Source organism: Delphinapterus leucas, chromosome 10, assembly GCF_059928025.1.
Source record: "Delphinapterus leucas isolate spDelLeu-1000000601 "Yukka" chromosome 10, BTC_Dleu_Yukka2, whole genome shotgun sequence".
In the NCBI taxonomy this organism is placed as follows: domain Eukaryota; kingdom Metazoa; phylum Chordata; class Mammalia; order Artiodactyla; family Monodontidae; genus Delphinapterus; species Delphinapterus leucas.
The window spans coordinates 20,951,947-20,974,482 of record NC_143138.1 but is presented as its reverse complement, the minus strand read 5'-3'; the positions used below and the strand labels follow the sequence as shown (position 1 = coordinate 20,974,482).

Sequence of the window (22,536 nt, the reverse complement as noted above, 5' to 3'; positions counted from 1 at the left end):
AAGTGATTGTGAATTGGATAGCTCATAAAGGGCCTAAAATAGAAATACATGAATGTTATTTTTTTCTGGATGAGCCTAAAAAGGAAATAGAGAACTCTACTCCTTTTCCAGTTGACGTAATAGATGGGGAGCAGTGCTCAGAAAATGACACTAGGAATAAAGAAACTTGTGTTTGAGACCCAGGTCCATCATTTATTGACAAGGTGATTCTGGTCATTTCATCTTTCTAAGCCACAATTTTCTTAACTTTAAAACAAGTAGCTTAGGGAATTCCCTGGCAGTGCAGTGGTTAGGACTTTCACTGCCATGGACTGGGTTCAATCCCTGGTTGGGGAACTAAGATCCCACAAGCCACGCGGTGCAGTCTAATAATAATCAAGCAGCTTAGCTATACCTACTGCAAATGCTTTATAGTGAGGCAGGCATAGAAGTGGTTTGTAAAATGTAACGAACTACAGAGATACTATATAGTAACCACTCTTCCTGAATGTCACATTCCCACATAACACTTATTCCTCATCACTCATAATCAAAAGCCAAACTCTCTCATTCTGGGTATTAAAGACGTCACAGGTCTCTTCCCCCTTCCTTATCTTTCCCCCTTGATGCAATCTCTTATTTTCAAAAAGATTCTTCTGAGTAACCATTTTACATCTTCCCATTTATCCAAATCGCCTTCTCAACCAAACCAGTCTTCTAAGAGGAGGGTTTTTTGGCCCCTTCTAGAAAGAAGAAAGTATGGAATACAGTTGTGATGGGGAAAAGATAACTCCTGCTTAGAAAAGCTAGAAAGGTAATCACAGGCTACCTCCTTTTTTTCTTTTAAAGAAAGTTTAAATAGTAAAGTTTAATAAACTATTAACCAGTAAGGTGTGTGTGTGTGTGTGTGTATGTGTAGCTGGGGGCGGGGGGGGGTGGGGGCCGCTGGGTATGTTGTAAACAAAGTAATAAGATGAAGTCTTTCAACCATGAGGTGTTTGCCACTGAAGATCTGCTCAGGGACTCATGACTTGTTTTGTATAGTGGACTCTATGGATAGTCTGGAGAAACCTGTAAACAAATATCTTCTCAATACAATGTTTTAAAATACTTAAAGCATACAGGATAAGAAAATTAGCCACATTAAAATACAGCTGTCAAAATGTATTTCTTTTACGTAAAATGTGTTTCATTAGTCACATGAAATAACAAGGAACAACAGATGGAATAACAAATGTCAGTTTCAAGGAATCAGAATGATGTAAATTTTATTTCAAGATATCTGCAATATCTTCAAAGTGATCCAAAAACATCTGTGATGGCCACTGTTGAAAAAGTCAGAGGCACTGCAAAATCCATTGTGATTAGCTGCCTACAGATACACTTGAAGGAAATGCTTAGGTGCATTTAGAGTTTGGTAAACTAAAGATGTAATTTTTCCCCATCCATGTTTACAACCCCCTAATGGTCTGCAGAACTCAGATTTTGGTCAAGATTTGCCAATAAAATCGAGTGGCCTTCCTCAGAAAATAACAACAACAAAAACAGGGATGAAGGGGAAATGATGTAATATCAGGTCAACCCATCTTCCTAGAGCCATTTATTTTGCCCTGGTTATTCCAGCTCAAGGTGCTCTCTAAGCAATCTCGTTCCCTTTATCAACGGTTTTTACTTGTTTCTGCCTCCCTGTTTGTTGCCTATTCACCAAAAGATATTAGACCACCAACCCAGCTCCCTGGGTCTTGTCAACATCTGACGGGGAAAAAATCTGGCAAAGAAAAGGGTAAATTATAAACCGGCAGGGGTAGCTTACTTTTTTCTATCCCTTGGTGTCAGGGTGGTAGCAACAATTATGCAGATTTAGGCAGAATAACAATAGCATGAGTACTCCCCCCAAATAGGACTACATTCATCAAGGGGAAAAATCCAAGCTTTTCAACTGCTTCCAAGTATGTATCAATACAAGTCTTAATATCTCAGCCTCTAATCGGTGCAGTATTTTCTCCTGGAGCCCATGCAAGTAACTCCAGAAGTGCGTTCTGATTGGTTAACTCTCTCAATAGCCTCTGCAAACCAATGGGAATGGAAATTTTAGAAACATCCAGAGACTATAATAACCCCTTCCTCAAGCTGCACTATTTCTTTCCTAACATGTCTGGGCGAGGAAAAGAGAGCGGCAAAGCGCGAGCAAAGGCCAAGGCCCGCTCCTCGCGGGGCGGGCTCCAGTTCCCCGTGGGCCGAGTCCATGGCCTGCTTCGCAAGGGTAACTATGCCGAGCGGGTCGGGGCCGGCGCGCCGGTGTACCTGACGGCGGTGCTGGAGCACCTGACGGCCGAGATCCTGGAGCTGGCGGGCAACGCGGCCCGCGACAAGACGCGTATCATCCCGCGCCACCTGCAGCTGGCCATCCGTAACGACGAGGAGCTCAGCAAGCTGCTGGGCAAAGTCACCATCGCTCAGGGCGGCGTCCTACCCAACATCCAGACCGTGCTGCTGCCCAAGAAAACCGAGAGCCACCACAGGGCCAAGGGCAAGTGAATCTGCCGCAAAGGCTCTTTTGAGAGCCACTAAACTCTCATTAGAGGACTGTGATCACAACATTCGGAGAGCTCCGAACGTGGCGGTGCGCGCGCACCCTGACGCATAGCCAATCACGTTAGGGCGGCAAGTTTAAAAAAACTGCTTAAGTTTAAAAAAGAATTTTACCTTATTACAAGGCTTGTTGGTTACCTACGGAAACATATCCGGCTAAGCTCTTTTATCTGAAATTAGTGGGTGGCTCTGAAAAGAGCCTTTGAGATTTTCAAAGTAGGACGTCCCGCTACCGATTTACTTCTTCTTGGAGACCGCCTTCTTAGCCTTTGTAGCCTTGGGCTTGGTAGCTTTAGGCTTGGCTGCCTTGGCTTTGGGGGCTTTGGCCTTGGCCGGACTCTTAGCCGCCTTCTTCGGCTTGGCTGCCTTCGCCTTTTTCGGGCTCTTGGCCACTTTCTTGGCCCCAGCAGCCACCCCCGGTTTCTTGGCTTTCTTAGGGGTCTTCTTAGCGGCCTTCTTGGGGGTGGCCGCGCCCGTGGCTTTCTTGGGCTTCTTAGCTGCCCCAGCAGCCTTCTTGGGCTTGGCCGCGCCTGCCTTCTTAGCCTTGGGCTTGGTTTCCCCAGTGGCCGCCTTTTTGTTGAACTTGAAGGAACCTGAGGCGCCAGTGCCCTTGGTCTGTACCAGGGTGCCCTTGCTCACCAAGTTCTTAAGACCCAGCTTGATACGGCTGTTGTTCTTCTCCACGTCATAACCAGCGACCGCCAGCGCTTTCTTCAGCGCGGCCAAGGACACGCCGCTGCGCTCCTTGGAGGCGGCGACAGCCTTGGTGATGAGCTCGGACACCGGGGGCCCGGACGCCTTGCGTTTTCCAGCAGCTGCGCCCGTTTTCTTCGTCTTCTTCTTAACAGGTGTTTTCTCTGTAGGTGCGGGAACAGCAGGAACAACTGGAGCAGTCTCCGACATTTTTCTGTTTAGCCAGGAAAGACAAAAAGTAAGCTTAAACTGTCAGAACGGCGTGTCCCGGGAACCGCCGGCTGGGGGTTTATATAGAGAGTAGCTGCGTGATGATTGGTTGCCTTTTCCGTGCGCCGCGCTGCTACGAAGGGCTCCTCGGCTCTGCCGAATGGCTGTGTTTTTTGCCCCTTAAAAAAGAAGAAAAATATAAGAAGTCTGGGCACGAAATAATTAGGGATTTGGGGGAAACTGATCCGAGACTCTTCAGGCTTCGTTCCTGCCTTATTTGCTATACCTAGTTTCAAAGCCGGCCCCCTGAAACTTTCCTGATTCCCCCAACTCTCTTGGAAGCTTCGGTCAAATTGAGACAACTTTCAGATTTTCCTTAAAATTACTAGTTCTCTCTGCTTCCTTTGCAAATCTTTCTTCCAGGGCATTGTCATACACATTGTTTTCTTTTCAACCTTATATAAATAACCTCATTTTTACTCAAATATACAAGGAAAATCGGTTTTTTCGCGGGAGCAATAGCACAGCTCTCCTGCAACTTGTTTGCTCTAAGCACTGGGAATTGGCACTGGGGTAGAAAATTCTACGTACAAGATGGATAAGTATTTTTAAAAGGACAGATTTTTTAAAAAAGTATTTGAGTGACCAGTGTGTAAACTGGGTTTGCTCCCAGTGTTTCGGTGATTTAAACATTTTTGGAAGGATGGGGTGTGAGGCTGCTCCATTTATTTTCTAGATAAACAGCTTCAAATAGAGTCACCAACCTGCTCTAAAAATTAGTATAATATATTTTTCTGACCTAGAATGGGCATTAGAGATCAATCACACCATCTACAAAGAAGAAAAGTGAATCATGAAGCAACACATTGGCAGTTCTACATCATTTTACCAGCTCTGAGCTCAAGAACTCTGTAAGATCAAGTGGGTTAAAATTGTATATTGCCTAATGATATTCCGTCCATAAGATTTTCTTCCTCCATTATTTAGCACAGAATTATGTACATATTTCCTATATTTCAAAATGATACTTAAAATACAAATTTGATTTATCTTTTTTCAACATTGCAAATAGGGACACAGAGGACTAGAAAGTAAAAAAAAATTCTCATTAAACTCACTTACTGAATGTTCATAAGTTTCCCTGGGATTTTTACTAACAAAATATGAACTAGGCTATCATGACCTAAATTAATTGGCTGAATGTGTCCACTAAGGAGTTGAATAAATATTTCATAGCAAACATGACCGATTTACTACTCCATCTCTTTGTAACACAGAGAGCTAATGGAATTCGATAAATATTGGATAATTAAGCACAAAATTAATATCCACCAAATAATCAGATACTGAAATTAAACCTCATGTTTGTCAAAATAAATAAACAAGAAAAGTATTTTGGTGCTGTGTTTTTTTAAAAAATAAATACCCCTACTTCCTAAAATCTATTTATTCTGGCCTACATTCAATAGTGACTTGAGAATTTTTTCATATAACTCCAAGACAGGATAATCAACTTAAAAGATGTCATCTCTTTGCACTGAACTAATTCCATAAAAAGGACTTGGCTTGTTTTTAAATAGTCATTATTGGGTGGCACTGTCTGTAACTAAGTCTCTGGGACTTGAGACCATGTTATATACCAATTACAAATACAGTGTATAAAGAGGGAAGCTTATAGGATTGGATCTAGAACATTCCAATTTTCCCAGGGAAGGCATTTTACATTTGTCTGGAGGATGGGGCTACTTGTCATCCTCAGTATCCTCACTGTCAATAGCAATAGTAACAAATATTATATAACGCTCTTTTCCTTTTCAGCCCAGAGCCTAATACTATCTAGACCTAAAGATAAAATTAAAATTCAGAGTTTTAAACCTTTACTATTTTGATGATCATTGTAGTCATGATATCAGTTGTTGAATACTTGTTGGAATTGTTCCCTAAGTTGTATGTACTCAATTTAAGATAGGTGAAAAGTTCTTTCTACAGCAGATGCCACCATTTCTTTCTTGTGCAACTGTTACCGGTTCCCATGGCTATTTAGGTTCCAAATAAGTGAGAAGACATTGGGGCTCAGGGTCATCTGCTTAATTGTTTATAGGTAATCTCTGCCATTCCTGGAGGGCAATAATTGAGACTTGATTTCACCTGAAAAGTTCTGCCCTAGATGTGTATAGGAGGATGGAGCTGTACTGTGTGTAGGTACTGTTATCTCTTGAGATCCAGGTATTTATGCTCTAACTGTAGCATGGACAAGGTTCTTGAAAGCTGGATCACCCCATGGGACTATAAAGTTGAAAAGTTTCACCTATTACTTGGTAGCCCACAAAAAAGTTGTCTGTATTACTTTTGAATCCTAAATCTGTATATATTCTAAAACCATTGACTTTCTGCTAGACTAAGACTTGAACTATTTTTACTTTATAGATGTAAAAAATAAATAAGAAAAACTAAAGTTAAACAAGTGATGGATGTCTCACAACTTCATGTTCTCTCAATTTTGGTGTCAAGCCCCCACTCACCATAGTAAATGACTGTGAAAGAGATAGGTAGGGCTCACCAGGGCAATCCACAGGGGCTGTACTTAAGTGTTCCAAAATTCAGTAAATTTCAAACATTTAAGGAGAAGAGTGACTATGTTGACTAAATATCAAAAAGGCCAAATTAAAAATAAGGGATATAGAGCAAATAGAGCATTGTTTTACAATGTAATGTGTTCAGAGGGGTAATGAGAAATCACATCTATTTTAATTTCCTACCAGATGGTCTCACCTGAGGACACTCTACCTCTTGAAACTCCCCTTCAAGCACAACTATATATCAATATTATTCATTTTATTTCCTAAAAAGGACACTACTACTCTCAAACTTCCACTTTCATTTTTACATGTCCCTCTGTGTATCTGTAATATCTGGTACACGCAGAAGGTGACTAATTTCTATTATACCTCAGAAATACTCCAATCCTCATTTCCTGCAGCAAGCCTCATTCTCAGGTACCTACCACACTCTCTTTCCCAGTCTGGGCTAGAAGTTCTCCAGAAGAAGTTCTCTATCACAATACAGCCCAATGCAACCTATTGCAATGATGGAAATGTTCCGTATCTGCACTATAGAACAGACAACAACTACACTTGCCTGTGGTTATTGAGCACTTACTTAAAGATAGAGTGACTGAAGAAATTAATTTTTAATTTTATTTAATTTTAATTAATTTAAATGGGCATATGTGGCTAGTGGCTAATACAAATACAGGAAAGCACAGCTCTAAAACAATTCTTCTCAAACTTGAATGAGCAAACCACTCACTTGAGGATCTTAAAAACGTCGTATCAGTTCAGTAGATTTGGGGCTGGTCCTGAAATTCTGTATGTCTAACAAGCTCCCAGGTGATGCTAATGTTGCTGGGATATGACTGCTCCACCCATCACTACCAGGATGAATCTAGGAGGATGGTGGGCTGATTACATGGCCCCTCACCCCGAGTTTACTTTTCTCTTTCTTCAGCTAGAGTTTGAGTTCTTTAAAAGAATGTGTGATTGTCTTTGTAAACCTGGTATTTGTACACCACTCTTGGCGTATAGTAGACCCTAAATTGTTGAATGAATGAATGCAATGAGTCAATGATTCTTGTTCAGTGACTTTCTCAAAAAGGAGAGCAGGGGAGATCACAATGTCTAAATCCACAGGTAACTGCACCTGAACTAAATCTCAAAAAGTTTGTGACTCAAGGAAGTTAATAATCCTCTGACCGCTTATATGGTAAGCACCAGCAGAGAAGGCTTTTTTTTTTTTTTAAATCACCTCTGTAGTTACACAGAAGGCACTCAATGTGAATTTGTGGACTGTGAGTAATGTTGGCATTTGTCTATTAACCAATACTTATCTGTGTGTAGAACTTCAGTTACCCTTTTTACTTGGACAGTATTTCACTCGTTTGTTATTTTTTAAAAATTCTGTTAATTTGCAAACTTATTCATCCTGATGTATCTTCAATGCTTTAATGACATAGCTCGGTGGTAGGTGGCAAGGACATAAGACCACAGAATCAGAAGGCCTCAGTTCTACCCCCAACAATACCACTTATTAGAACAGGATTAGGTCTTCAATCCTGGGATTCTTCATCCTCACAATGTAAATAGTGCTTTATAAATTGGGGAGAAAAGAGCGGAAATTCAATTAATGTTGGTTCCCCTTACTAGACATCCCTCTTTACCAGGAATGCTGAAAAATGATGGTTATGTAAACGCTTCGCCAAGCGGAAATGTTCAGGATCAGCCAAACTTAATAAGCATTACTGGAGTTTTTAAGAATACTTACTTTTTTTTAAGTATCTTCATGTTTTCAAATTAATTTTATTCTGCTTTCTCTCCCTTCTGCAGACAAATGTGGCGGTACTGCCTCCTTTTGTTAAATAATAAAAGTGGTGAGGAGACTTGTACAATATTAATTGAGAAAACCCACAGGCACACGACTAGAGTCCACAAAACCAGCGACTCTGGACCCCAACCAGGAAACAGGAAACAGATACTGAGTCGCATTTCCCCGCCCCCTTCCCTGCTAGGCAATAGCAGACGGCCAGTGAGGAAGGGAAGAGGCGGGGGCAGAGGTCTCGTTCCCGCCCCCGCCGTTTCAGTTTCCTAATAGGTCCGTAAAACTGATATATAAGAGGCTGCAGCCCGCTGCTAAGTGCTGTAAGAGATTAGGAGTTGCTGTTAGCCATGTCTGGTCGAGGCAAGGGTGGAAAGGGGCTGGGAAAGGGGGGCGCCAAGCGTCATCGTAAAGTTCTCCGTGACAACATCCAGGGCATCACCAAACCTGCTATCCGCCGTCTCGCCCGGCGTGGTGGTGTGAAGCGTATTTCTGGTCTTATCTATGAGGAGACCCGTGGGGTGCTGAAGGTGTTCTTGGAGAATGTAATCCGCGACGCTGTCACCTACACCGAGCACGCCAAGCGCAAGACTGTCACCGCCATGGACGTGGTTTACGCGCTCAAACGCCAAGGACGCACTCTCTACGGCTTCGGCGGCTAAGTTTCATTGCGGTCTTCGGCTGTGAAGCTCTTGTTTACTCACAAAAGGCCCTTCTCAGGGCCACCCACTTGGTCACATGAAGGGCTGCTAACTAGCACAAAGGAGGAACAAAGGTAATATTTAACGTTTTATATTAATACTGGGTGCCGATTTTAATTAAGGCAGTCGCTTTCTCTTTGTAGAGGCCGGCTGTCGCGTTTTTTTGGTCTTTTTTCCGAGTTAGATATCATCTCAAGATGGCGGCTCTCAGACATGCCAAAAACAAAATCGTGCAGTGGAACTGCTGGAGTTTTTACTCAACAGAAGTGAATTGCATTTGACGTGGCATCAGTTTTCGAATTTCAACATGTTTGAGTTCATTTTACCCCCCCAAAACATTAAAATTAACTTGTCTAGAATGTTCCAGTGACCCAGCACCTAGTGTCCTGAAGAGGGCACCTGGGGCCTTTAAGCAGCCTTCTTCCTACAGAGAACGTCGCAGATAGCTCTGGATAGATGGAGCCATAGGTAGTGAACTCAAATCGGGTGGAAGAGACATTGTAAAATTTTGTCTTATCTAGTGTACTCCTGAGGACGCGTTGGAACTCTTTAACATGCCTAAGAGGTCATCACTCTTAATGCTTTGTTTCCAAAACGTTGACAATGTGACCTTTCTTATGGCCATCCCACCTCTGACTGCATCCTTACCTCTCCATTTTCCCACCAGGCGGAAGAGGTGCTCTTCAGGCCTTCTCATGCTCATCCTGCCACCTGTGTTCTAAATCTTTCACTCCCAGAAGCTTTGTGTTTGTGTCAGTGAAAACACACCCAGGGACAGTTTCATTCTGTCCCTGTTATCTTAAGATAGTTATTAATGGAGCCCACTTCCACTATCAATAACTTATTTGCACAGTAGATTAGTTGGTCATCCTGATCTAATCATAGTGATATCCCAGCTTAAAGTTTTATTCCTCTTTCTCCTGGCTCTTTCCCATCTACATATAAATATGTTTCAGTGTCTCTCAATTTAATCCATACCTCTGTCAATTAGTAGATCCTTTCCATTTATCAAATCTCCAAGCCTTGGGTAATCTGGAGTCACGATCCTCATGTCTTTTCATGATTATGTGACTTCTTCACAAATCACTCACTAAATATATCCTTGGCATAGTTACCAGTGAGCTTCAAATGGCCAAAACCATACACATCTGACCCTGTTTATTACTCCTGCCTTCACAATCTTCTCACAGTGTTTTGTGGTACCTTTCTTCCTAACCCAGATCCTATTGTTCTCCATGATCCTTCTCAGTTTGCTTCTTTGGGTCCTATTCCTCTGTTCTGTGGTTCCACTCAATTAACAAACTCTTGTTCTCCATTATCAGTTCACAGATCCTCCTTGAGCCGTCTCTTCCAGAGTGTGCCATAAATGGTGAGACATCTTGGCACCCCGAAAATTGAATATCAGCTGAAATGGAGCAGAATATGCCACCCCAAAATATGCCACTTTGGCATAAGGATTATTTTGAGCTAAGGCGCTTGAAAAACAGCTAATGAAAGAATGGGGCTGTGATCTCCCTTTTTCTTCCCGAAAGCAGATAATTATCCCATGTGAAAGGTGCCATCCCTATACCAGGAGGAAATGAACATTCTTATCACCAGAAATGGGGAGTCCAGGATGAGAGAATCTATACAAACAGACCTTGTTAAAATAATCCTTATCTTCCTTTAGCCTCCCCATATATTTTAATTGCTATTTCACAATTACTACTCTTTGTTCAACCTAGTATAGAAGCACTTAGGCTTAACTGCTTTTTGGGTCTTCATTTTCCTGTGAAGACTCCCATGTACATGTAAAAAGATTAAATAAAATTTGTGTGCTTTTCTCATGTTAACCTGTCTTATGTCAACTTAATTCTCAAGCCCAGTTAGAGACCCTAAAAGGGTAGAGGAAAGTTTTGTTTCTCCTATACAGCTTTCTAATCCCTATAGTGGCCTGACAGTTCTCTCTGCCTGCATTATTCCCAATCTACAATCACTCCCTCCCACTGCAGAAATCTGAGTGAGTTGCAAATTTCATCATGCCGTGTAGGAAAAAAGAGGGAGAGCGAGAGCGAGAGAGCGAGAGAGCGAGAGAGCAAGAGAGAGAGAGAGAGCGAGAGAGCGAGAGAGAGAGAGAGAGAGAGAGAGAGAGAGAGAGAGAGATAAAGAAAGAAAGAGAGATTCTGAGACTGGACAAGCCTAACATTTATTCCAGGCCTGATAGTGCCACCAAGAGGGGCAGACAGCTATTGAGGAGATCCCTGGAATAAAATGCTGCACTCATACCCTCTCTCTCTCTCCGCCCCCTTCTCCTCCTCCCGCCTCTCCCTCTCCACCTCGCTGCCTTCTCCTTCTTTCTCCTTCCCCTTCCCCTTCCTCCCCTTCCCCTTCCTCCCCTTCCCCTTCCTCTCCTTCTCCTTCTCCTTCTTCTCCTTTTTCTTCACTTTGTGTCAGAGTTTGTGAAGAGTCTGGGATCTTACCCTACTTACAAGATAATAAGATAACCTGTAAGTCTTTCATGGCTGCTGGCAGTAGACACAACACTCCTAGGTCAGAGACAAGAGGCTTTATTACAGCACAGCACATCAAGCAGCAACTTTGCATTGGGTCCCCTTGTCCATCAGGTCCCACAGGGGCGACCTGGAGGGGCCCAGATGGATACTGCACACACAGTGGGTTTGCATCACAGCCAGGGTACAGCTTGGGGGATTGAACTGAGTGCACTAAGCAAATCCGCTCTTTGTCTGGGGACAGCCACTATCCCATTCTTTAAGGTTCCTCAACTCTGATAAATGGCATTCTTGGCACACCCTCAAGGCCTGTGGCAGATTGCCTCTGCCAACGCTGGGTTCAAAGGCTACACAATAATGGTGTAATTGTGTTTTGCCCCAAGCTAGTGTATCCTCCTTGAATATTCAGTCTATGCATTGATATATGAGTGACACCAGGAAAGAAGAAAGCTTAGTTCTAACTTCCAGTAATTTATAGCTTGGTTGAACCAGAAGGTTAAACAAAAACAATTAGAAAAAATAATAAAAGATAGACTATATTCAAGTAGGAACACTTATGGTCAGAAATTTCATTCTTAGAGCCCTTTGCAGGCAAGGGAACGATGAGGATATGAGGAAGAAGGTCATATTGTAACCGGAAGTGGGGTCTGGCTGCTCGCTGCTCAGAAGCCAATAAAGAGGCAAGGTTGGTGGAAAGGAAAGTTTGCTTTATTTTGGATGCCAGCAACTGGGGTGGGGGGAGGGGGAGGGCGAACGCCTGTCCAAAGGCTGACTCCCCCCCAGCTGACAATCAGTGGGCAAGAGCTTTTCCAGGCTGAGGGAGGGCGCTACATGCAGAAACAGTACAGTCAGCTCTCACAGTCATCTTGAAATTGGTCATGTGGTGGTCTGACCAGCATCATCTTGATTATTAAGTACAGTTAGTCTTTACTTCCAGGGTCGGTTTGTTCCCATTTCTTTGAGGCCATTTCTCGGATTTGTGGCAGCTTATGTCATGGCTGCAGTCTGGTCATCATGTAGTTAACTTCTTCCGCCTGGCGGGGGTTTCAGTACCTACAAGGCAGCTCACAGGATGTGGCTCAGAACATTAACTATAGCCCTTGAGGAGGAACTAAAGGTCCTTGACTATGCTTAAGGACTAAACTATTATTATTTGGTCTTCTTTGACAGTTTTCCTTTGTTTCTGTATTTTCTCACTTCTCTGATTAAAATTATTCTTTGGCTAAAGCCTTTACACAGACAAAAGTCAGGCTGAGAACATGGGGGCATAGACCATACTGTCCTGCTCCGTTTCAATATGACAGCTGGGCCCAGAAGGAGTAGCAGGTATTTGGCTGAGGAAAGAGCAGGGAAGAGTGAGGCGAGAGGAGGCAGGAGTAAGGGGGATTCACTATGTTATTGAAGAGTGCTCAGTTCTGCGAAGGACTGAGTATACGTTAAGTTACATCTAAGTATACGTTAGACTCAGAGACTAGAGATAAACGTGTGCTGAACACAGAGAGGATGGGATTGAAGGACCAAGTAGGCACCACACATTCATGAGGCACATAAAATTCTCAGTATCTATGAGGCATCTCATACTTGATATCTTAAGTCAGCCACCCACTTGACCTCTGCCCATAGGATGCAGATAAAACCCATTGGTGAGTGACAACTATAGACCAAGCAAATATACCCCTAGATCTGTTTAATAGAGCAACTGTGTGTGATTGGCCCAGCTGCCTTCCACCTGCTCAGTCCTCTTGCTCAACTTAACTCTGGTCCTCAGAGGCCCATCATCAGGAAGGAAGGCTGATGTGGCAGAGAGCAAAGGAGATTATATGAACATTGTGTAAATAACAGGATTCATCTAGCGAGGACTTTCCACCTGTTTGTCTTATCCTAAGTATGCTGTGCTGTACATCTATTTCCCCATGCTTTTTGCAACATGGTTTAAATTGATTAAAATTTCTAAGCATTTTAATTTGGTCTGTGACCCTTTCTGCTCTGTGACCTCTGGGAAAGTTGCCTGGTAGTGTGCTTGGTGGTGAAGCGTGGCAGAATATGCCACCCTAAAATATGCCACTTTGGCTTGAGTTATTTTGAGCTAAAGGCACTTGAAAAACAGCAGGTGCAAAAGAGCACTCTGACCTATTTTCCTTCTGAAAACAGGAAATCAAACTCCCATATGGAAGATTCCCTCCCTGTACCAGGAAAATAGCATTATCACCAGATAGGAAGCTTAAAACAGAGAGAACTCTGCATTGTTAAACTAGCCTTTATCTTCCTAGTTCCTTTTCTACCATTAACTATTCTAGCCCAAACTCCTTTGTCTTGCCACATTTTCATAATTTAATTTAGTATATAAGCCATGTAAGAGCTGTACTCTAGTGTCTGTGGACACCCCAAATATTTATTTCTACTCAAAGAACCCATGACCCTTTACTTACCAGCTGCGTGGCCACATTTAGCCACTAGCCACCTGTTGGTCCTGAGTTAATCTATACATCAAGAACAGCGATAGTAACACCTCCAGCATTGTGAAAACACCTTAGGGACTGAAGACCGAACTATGTCTAAGCAACATTTTAGTGCTTCACTTCTCCCATCTGTACCAAACTACCCTACAGACCACGAAATGGTAAGTGCGAGCTCTTTCATAGAAAAGGTAGGTGGCCCTGAAAAGGGCCTTTACCTTTGCTATAGAAAAGAGAAAAACCTTACAAAGGTCAATTTTAGCCGCCGAAGCCATAGAGAGTGCGTCCCTGGCGCTTGAGCGCATAGACTACGTCCATGGCCGTAACAGTCTTGCGCTTGGCGTGCTCGGTGTAGGTGACAGCGTCCCGTATTACGTTTTCCAGGAACACCTTCAACACCCCGCGGGTCTCCTCGTAGATGAGGCCGGAAATGCGCTTCACACCGCCACGCCGGGCCAGACGGCGAATAGCGGGCTTGGTGATGCCCTGGATGTTATCACGCAGGACCTTGCGGTGACGCTTAGCGCCCCCTTTCCCCAGGCCTTTCCCGCCCTTGCCCCGTCCAGACATAACACAGAAAAACTAAGCACGGCGACTGAGTCTAAAGCTAGCAACCTGCAGCCCCTTATGTAGCGATTGTGCGGACCTTTGTGAAAACTGTAAGACCAGAAAGGCGGGAAACCGTACTGAGTCCCCGCCCCTTGCTTCTAAGACCTGAAATGAACAAGGGCTAGGGCGTTTTACTGGTATTCAGAAAATAAGAATCTTTAAACAGAAGCATCAAACGTATACACAAAGGGAATTGCCTCGTTTAAGTATGTTTGTATGTGTTTAAAGATTTATCCATTCCATATATTCTTGGATCTTTGCCACTGGCCTTTAAGCCCAAATTCCCAAAACAAAGTAATTTATAAATACATTGACAAGCAACCACGCCAGGCTTTGGGTTTGGAATCCATAAGCAAGCTGCTCTCAAACTATTTTTTTTTTTTTTTTTTTTTAAACACCTTTATTGGGGTATAATTGCTTTACATGCTCTCAAACTATTATTGGGCATGTTTATTAATCTATCTGAGACTCAGTGGCCTTATCCATAAAATAGGATCAATACTACTGATAATAGAGTTATTGTAAACAAAATACCATCTAGTTCGTGAACAATAAATTTCTATCGCCCTGGACTTTGTTCTTAAAAACAAAGTATTTATAATACAGACAGGCCTAAGGCACATGGAAAGATTTCAAAACATTTCTAATATAACACCAATTTGTACAGTGTGCTTTCACTTATACAGATTAAGCATATAAATTTGAACAATGAAGGATTGCAGAGGAAAAGAATGTAAATTGTCAGGGGCTAATAATACCCTGTTCTTATATAGAGGACAGAGGGTGGAGGGGTGGCTGTCCTTTACTGTGGTTGGTGCATGGAACTCATGCAAAGCTATCATAAACGCCAATGTTAGGCAAAGAGATTTTATGCAAGTGCCAGAAGTAAAAATGTGATCTTTCCTAGATTATTATATTATTTAAAAAAAATTGTCGAGCACTATGATTTAAATGATGTCCTTGGAATAAATAGAATGTTCAAAATAAGAGATTATTTTTACTTCACACTATGATATACCAAGCACACTGTCCTAAGAGCTGAGCAGTAGCTCAACCAATTACCCCATCAGTAAATTTGAGATTACAAATATCAAATTTGAAAACTCAATTTACTTTTGAGGTAGTGGCAGCAATAGCTAAAAAATCACACACCAACATAAACGAACCAAACTGCTGTTCAATGGACACGTCATCACTAGAACAGCCAGAATAAAGGAAAACACTGCTATTTATGCAAAAACAAACCAAAACACACCAAAAAAAGAACATTAATTTGTTAAACAAGCCTTGGAGTCCAAAGTAATACACAGTAGCAACTGCTAAAGAAAGATCACAGCCTTTTTTACATTGTCATTTTGAAATAACTAAATTCACAAAAGTTGCTCCAATAGTACCTAGAGTTCCTCGAACCCAGTTTCCCCTAATGGTGAAATCTTATTATCTTATAATATCAAAGCCAGGTAATTGACATTGGCAAAGTACTTTTAACTAGCCTACAGGCCTTACTCAGGCTCTCACCAATTTTTCCATGCACCCATTTGTGTGTGTGTGTGTGTGTGTGTGTGTGTGTAGCCCTGTGCAATTTTATGTGTCACTACCATCTCAACGCTGACACAAAACTGTTCCATCATCACCAACGAACTCATTAATGTAACACTTTTGTATTCACATCCACTCACTTCTCCCCTGTCCTGGGGCGATCACTAATCTGTTATCCACCTCTAGAATTGCCATTTTGAGAATGTTATATACATGGAATAATACAAAATGCAACATTTTGAGACTGGCTTTTTTCACTAAGCGTTACCCATCTAGGTAGTTGCATGTATCAATGGCCTCCCTTTTTATTGCTGAGTAGAATTGCATTGCATTGTGTATGAGAATTTATTTAACCATTCACCAGTTGAAAGATATTAAGTTGTTTCTAATTTATAAATAAAGCTGTTATGGACTTTCATGCAGAGGATTTTTGTTGTTTCTCCCCAGCTGCCCCCCACCCCCAGTTTTGGTTTGCTTTTTGTATTTCCTGCGTTCCACCTGAAAATTACATTTTTTAAAATGGCAGAAGTTCTGCGATGATGACTGGGAGCCTAATAAGCCTTTCAATAGTCACATAGAAATCACATTGCATTGCCATTAACACTTGCAGTTTTGCTTCAAGGTTCAAAAACATTGCACTGAGCTATCCCCACTGTTTCTGAAGGTGACTTCTGGTTTCTGTAGCTGAGGATTTGCTCCAGTAACAGTCTGAAACGTTTGTTAAATAAACTGTTGGTGTCCAGTGTCTTTGGTTCCTGCCGTGGGACGTGTGTTCTCACTTTTCTGCAGAGCTATTCACTTAGCTCCTGGAGAGCCTCCAGTGTTGCCTAATCCCCCCCGACCGGGAGTAAACCCAGGAATAAGGCTGGGCGTTCCCACTGCCAACATCTGTAAAACCTGACTGAATCCACAAACCTGGCATTGCTCTAGGGTTTGCCCTAGGATTCTGCATTTGTTAGAGGAAAGTTGGGAGCTGTTGTCTCATTGGCTCTTTGAGGATAATAATAGGTGATTATGGCAAAGCCTAAGTTCTGCCTTAGTGACTATATTATGTTTCTCATGCAGGGTGCAGACACATTCTGCAATCTGAATTTTCAGTTATGTGCTGCAACAACCTATGAATTCCTGATGTGCTGAACATACTTATTAGTTCAGGCCCCAGATTTGGTGCACTAGTGCTGTGCCCAACTGTATCACTGACAGCACTGCTGCCCACTCTGCCGGTGGTGCTGCTGGAAGTTGAACTCTGGAAATCCCATGCAACCCATGTTTTGGGTACCAGGTCTCTATTTTCAGTACAGAAAGTATGACGACCTTTACCAGAGGATGTATTGCTCAGCACAGAAGCAAGTAAGTTAACACCAAACTGCTCTCCAGTAGTACTCAGCCTGGGTCCTTGAATATGTTCATGTTCATGTGCACACACATGTGTATGTGTGTGCATGCCACATAAAGCATCCCTAGCATGCTTTCCAGGTTGCTCAAGGACCCACCCTTTTTCTCATACCTGACGTCATCCCTGGACTTCTTGTATCAGGGAGAGGGAAATTTGAATTATTTTGCCTGGTCTAATAATTAAATTGACATAGATTAACGGGGGAAAAAAACAATTTGTACGCAGAGGTCATTCAGAAATGAGACCACCGAAGTAACCAAAGCAGGCCATATATATATATATATATATATATTTACATTATGTATATATATATGCCCTATATATATACACACACACACATATATATGGCTTGTACTTGGGGTAGCAGACAAATGAAGTTTGCTTATACAGCTTTCTTAGTGTTGAATTCCCAAATTCTATTAAGGATACTTTCTATTCTCATACTGGGATAAGGATATCTTCACATGGGAGGTTTATTTCTCTTTTAGGGGTTAAGAGGATAAAAATATTTATATATCACCTATTTTCCCCTGGCTGTTTCTCAAATAACTTTAAGGATTGCAGAGGAAAAGTAGTTTCAGGAATCAATGTCCTGTTCTTATATGGAAGACAGAGTGTGCAGGGGTGACTGTCCTTTCCTGGGGTTGGTACATGGAATACTTGGGGGAGAAGGGAGTTCTGCCCTCCTCCAGCCTTGCCTTGGTAGGGGTCGGGGGGATTTTCTACTCCCTTGTGATACAGTTCCTCAAAGTGAAATTATAGGTGGCTCTGAAAAGAGCCTTTGGGTTTTAAGTTGTCAATAATAATTTATGCTCTCTCCCCGCGGATGCGGCGGGCAAGCTGGATGTCCTTGGGCATGATGGTGACGCGCTTGGCGTGGATGGCACACAGGTTGGTGTCCTCGAAGAGCCCCACCAGGTAGGCCTCACACGCCTCCTGCAGCGCCATCACGGCCGAGCTCTGGAAGCGCAGGTCGGTCTTGAAGTCCTGCGCGATCTCGCGCACCAGGCGCTGGAACGGCAGCTTGCGGATCAGCAGCTCCGTGGACTTCTGGTAGCGGCGGATCTCGCGCAGGGCCACCGTGCCGGGCCGGTAGCGGTGCGGCTTCTTCACGCCGCCCGTGGCCGGCGCGCTCTTGCGGGCCGCCTTAGTGGCCAGCTGCTTGCGCGGCGCCTTGCCGCCGGTCGACTTACGAGCAGTTTGCTTTGTACGCGCCATTACTTATCTCCAAAATAAAGAGGCTAAACTGGTAGATTTGCTTCTATATTTATACAGGAACAGAATCACTCTGATTGGATTGTGGGCAATTCCTGTTAGTCATCCGCTGCTAAATTCCGGAAGTGCTCCGAGCGATTTAGGATTGGTTTATCCTTTAGGTGCAAGTTTGGGATTGGTGAATTTCAATTAGCAGACATCTTCCCAGCCCCTTAAAAAAAAATTTTTTTTTTCCGAGTTGTTTTATCGATAATACCCACACACTCAAGTATTGTCCAAAAACACATTACTAATTTAATATTCTTCAACGTTTTTCCTGTTTGGATATACAAAATAGAATGTGTTCGGAAAACTTTAGACTTCAGACACCCGCCATTTTCTGCAGTTAACCCGTTTTCATCGGATCTTAGTCCCAGACCTTCCCCCTATTTAAAAATCCATCGTCTAAGCATCTCATGAATCCTATTCCACACTGACCGTAAACATCTAGTTCACTGTAACATGGTCTTCTAGGAAATACTGTTAAGATGTAAGGAATTTTGTATTATTCAGGGGACACGCAGCAAAATCCCAATATCCTGGAATCCCTGGATCTTTAGTGTTTGACTCAAAACGGGTAATTTGGGGCTTCCCTGGTGGCGCAGTGGTTGAGAGTACGCCTGCCGATGCAGGGGACACGGGTTCATGCCCCGGTTCGGGAGGATCTCACATGTCGCGGAGCGGCTGCGCCCGTGAGCCATGGCCGCTGGGCCTGCGCGTCCGGAGCCTGTGCTCCGAAACTGGAGAGGCCACAACAGTGAGAGGCCCGCGTACAGCAAAAAAAAAAAGAAACAAACAAGCAAACAAAACTGGTAATTTGGCTCTGTTGTTTGGCTTTGATGCATTTTTAAAATGTCACCTTGGGTCTAACGGTGAGAGCCGTCATGAAAAGCTTTGCAATGTGGAACCTTAAAAAAGATGGCGGCGATCGAGTCTTTCTTGATAACACTGCAATGGGCCGGCATTTCGGGACTCCTTGCGAGGGTCCCAAGGTGTCCCTGACAAACCCGACAGAGCTGCGGTCAGGACTGGACTGGGCTAGATAACAGGATTTCCTTACCTGGTTTCCGCATCCAAACGCGAAGACTTTCATTTAATTAAAAAGAAATTGATTGTTTTGTGTGAATGAATTTATAGTCTCATTACAGTGCTGTAAATCAACCTATAGGAATATACAAAAGTGCTCGTTTTTGATCCAATAAAAAAGGGAGTTTTTGAATCCTAGTTTACATACTAGTAACCTATTGGTCAGCTTTTGTCCAATCAAAGTTTAGCTTTGTGAGTGTTCGTTTGTATATCCTTGATAAAAATACTCGCGATGTTCCTTTTGTTCTCGTTCTTTTAATCCCCCAATTTTGCTTACTTTGTTTACCATGCCAGAGCCGGCTAACACTGTCCCAACTCAAAAAACGGCTCCAAAAAGGCAGTGACTCAGGTTCAGAAGAAAAATGGCAAGAAACGCAAGTGCGGTCATAAGGAGAGCTATTCTATCTTTGCCTATGTCTGTAAAGTGCTGCAAGTAGGTCCACTCGGACCCTAGCATCTCGTCCAAGGCCATGGGCATCATGAACTCGTTTGTCAATAACATCTTTGCATCGCGGGCGAGCCGTCGCTCCTGGAGCATTAAAACAAGCACTTGTCCATCACATTCAGGGAGATTCAGAAGGCCGTGGGCCTGCTGCTGCCCGGGGTGCTGGCCAAGCACGCCGTGTCCGAGGGCACCAAGGCTGTCACCAAGTACACCATCTCCAAGTAAATTTTTCTATGCCTCTAGCATTTCTCAATGGTTCTTTTTAGAGCCACTCATTTTTGCATATTGAGAGCTATAATATCAAGATTTGTCAGTACTTTAAAAACATGTTTTTTTCTTTTCTTTTTTTTAACAGTCATTCTTTAAAGCGCAGGAAACAGTATTGCAGTATGAGAGGTTTATTTGAATTTTTGTTCTTCAGTGCAGCAAAGAATTTGAAATGTGTGTTGTAGGAACTAGTAGAAAGTTGTAGTATTCTGGGTTTTGTGTTTTTATTTCTTAAAATCTTTAAATTGTTCTTGTAGCCAGTCATTGCTTAGATTGAAAATTTTAGAGTGAGTATCTGTGGACTTAAAGTTGTGTAATGCTAGTACCTGTATTTGGGTTCCTTGTTTTAAATATAATGCCCATGTTACAACAAAATAATTTTATGTGCTTCACAAATATTAACTCATGAGAAGGTGTTCGTACTTTACAAAGGGTCAGAATCTCAATTATACAGTATATACTGGACTAGGCCTGGGGTATTTACCGGAACCTCAGAGTTTAATCTCAACTACAAGTATACGCTTTCAAAGGTGAATTTTCAAATTTGCATTAAAAAGAAAAGATTTTCACTTTATTTTGTCTTGAGGCTATTATTGATATAATCAACCCTACATGGTGCTGAAGTGGGGTCTGAAATCCTCAATTTGACTAATTTTTATTTTATATTTCATTTTTGTATTCCTTGCCTTCAGTCAGTGTTAGGTTCTGTATTCATTTACACAGGAGGAAAAAAAAAAGAAGAAACAAAATCAGGAGTAAGAGAAGATGTACAAGTGCAGGGAGAACAGAGAATATGGAATGAAATGTACAGTTTCCCTGAGTTACTATTTTGATAGTTTCTGTATTGCTGAAAGCAAAATGACTGATAAATTGCTTTTAGTACTTTTCACGGCTTATAGAGTTGGTATTTGGGCGGCCAGCAAGACACTACCAATGTATGTGCCAGGTCAGTATTGGGTGTGTGAGTAGAGGTTCACATAGTTGTGAAACAATGTTGTTCACATTAAAGTTTTTTTTCTTTAAATGTAGGTCTTCCTTTAGATAAAGATTGAAGTTTCAGTTCATCATATCTGTTATTTTCGATGACATGGATTGATGAACATGCCAAATGTGTTGGCTGTCTTTATTGCTGCATGACAGATTGCCTTGAAATTTCTAGCTTCAGACAACACACATGTATTATCTCAGGTTCTGTGGGTCTGGGCAGGGTTTAGCTGGGTCCTCTGTGAGGATGCTATTGAGGTGTTATGCAGGACTGAGGTCCCTTGGATGTTTGGGGAAATATCCTCTTCCAAACTAATTTACTGGTTGGTTCTTTGTAGTTTTAAGACTGAGGGTCTTATTTTCTTGTTGGCTGTTGGCTTGAAGCCCTTATGGGCTGTTAGTTGAAGGCGTCCCTCAGTTCCTAAATAGCCCTGTGAGTTTCTTGTCATTTGGGCCTGACAACAGGGGTACTTGATTCACCAAAACCAGCATGTAAGAGTCAAGGATGTTACAATCCTAGATAACATGGTCATATACACAAAATTTTTTACATCCTGTCACCTATGGTCACCTGTTTTGATGGTTAAAAGCAAGTCACAGGTCACATCCACACTCAAGGGACTTCATCACACAAGAGTGAACCTCAAGAGGGGAAATCCTGGGGGCCACCTTAAGAGACCACCACAGAACCCAGCAGGACCAAAAGACAGTTAACTAACAATTGCTCCTTCTTTCCCAATCCCCTCCCCACTACCCTGCCGCCACAGTACTGGGATTGGTTCAAATGGCCTGCAGGCAGGAAACCTATGTAAGGAAAAGGCACCTAATGCCTTGAAGTCCTTTTAAACAGGCCTCTGCCAATGACTTTCTTTTGAAGCCAAGACACAGAAGAATTTGTTCATTTATTACTTTGGGGACTTCTTTCCCCTTTTCCTTTGCAAATACTGACAACATGAGAAAACCTTTGGTGTGACGGAGTCCCAGCACAGGGCTAGATGTCCATGTAGCTCGGTTTCTGACATTATAGTTGAGAAAAGAAACCGGAGGGTTCTTGAGATGAATTAAAGTTGTTGCTTTATTACAGACTACCAGGGAATAGATTTGAAAAGGCAGGAGACAAATCCCAAATTCTTTGTAGATTAAAAAACATCTGGTAATCAGTTTATATAATCCAAATATAAATGCTTTTAAGGGAGAGGAGAAACGGCCCATGTGCCACCTGGGCCTCCTCATGGGTGCCTTCACTCTCTATAGTTCAGTCTTAGCTTCTTTCATTATACCTTGTCCCTTGAGTTGCCCTACTAGGGGCTGAATATTTAAAATTTACCAAAGTTTTGAGTGAGATTTGAGCAGGCCAATAAGGCATTACCTATATTTGTCTCCCAACACTATTCATAGCTTACTGTCAAACAGTAATTCCGTATTCCGGAAAATCTAATAAATTAGTAAAATCTTAAAGTTCACT

The 22,536-nt window shown here is 42.5% G+C and overlaps 4 protein-coding genes and 1 pseudogene across 4 annotated transcripts; 2 read left to right on the top strand and 3 right to left on the bottom strand.

Annotated features, from left to right (window-relative positions):
* Positions 1–1,230: 1,230 nt before the first annotated feature.
* On the bottom strand, positions 1,231–3,642 carry LOC111168504 (uncharacterized). The gene is given in 2 exon segments (XM_089918462.1): positions 1,231–2,469; positions 2,813–3,642. Coding segments are annotated over 2 exon segments (885 nt in total). The 5' UTR covers positions 3,475–3,642; the 3' UTR covers positions 1,231–2,246.
* A 3,195-nt stretch (positions 3,643–6,837) lies between these two features.
* Positions 6,838–10,373, top strand: LOC111168532 (histone H4). The gene is made up of 2 exons (XM_022562285.3): positions 6,838–8,620; positions 9,869–10,373. The coding sequence occupies exon 1, from the start codon at positions 8,196–8,198 to the stop codon at positions 8,505–8,507; it is 312 nt and encodes a 103-aa protein (XP_022417993.1). The 5' UTR covers positions 6,838–8,195; the 3' UTR covers positions 8,508–8,620; positions 9,869–10,373.
* A 102-nt stretch (positions 10,374–10,475) lies between these two features.
* Positions 10,476–22,239, top strand: LOC149748153 (histone H2B type 2-E-like; annotated as a pseudogene).
* On the bottom strand, positions 11,512–14,098 carry LOC111168536 (histone H4). Its single transcript, XM_022562290.3, has one exon. It carries the CDS (start codon positions 14,059–14,061, stop codon positions 13,750–13,752), a length of 312 nt encoding a protein of 103 aa, XP_022417998.1. The 5' UTR covers positions 14,062–14,098; the 3' UTR covers positions 11,512–13,749.
* On the bottom strand, positions 16,533–19,449 carry LOC115802015 (histone H3.1). Its single transcript, XM_089918455.1, has 2 exons — positions 19,350–19,449; positions 16,533–18,461 (listed from the first exon to the last, which is right to left on the bottom strand). The coding sequence occupies exon 2, from the start codon at positions 18,251–18,253 to the stop codon at positions 17,843–17,845; it is 411 nt and encodes a 136-aa protein (XP_089774581.1). The 5' UTR covers positions 18,254–18,461; positions 19,350–19,449; the 3' UTR covers positions 16,533–17,842.
* Positions 22,240–22,536: the final 297 nt, after the last annotated feature.

Bases quoted from the DNA above. Each gene is read 5' to 3' on its own strand.
- LOC111168532 (XM_022562285.3), top strand. From the start codon at position 8,196: ATGTCTGGTCGAGGCAAGGGTGGAAAGGGGCTGGGAAAGGGGGGCGCC.
- LOC111168536 (XM_022562290.3), bottom strand. From the start codon at position 14,061: ATGTCTGGACGGGGCAAGGGCGGGAAAGGCCTGGGGAAAGGGGGCGCT.
- LOC115802015 (XM_089918455.1), bottom strand. From the start codon at position 18,253: ATGGCGCGTACAAAGCAAACTGCTCGTAAGTCGACCGGCGGCAAGGCG.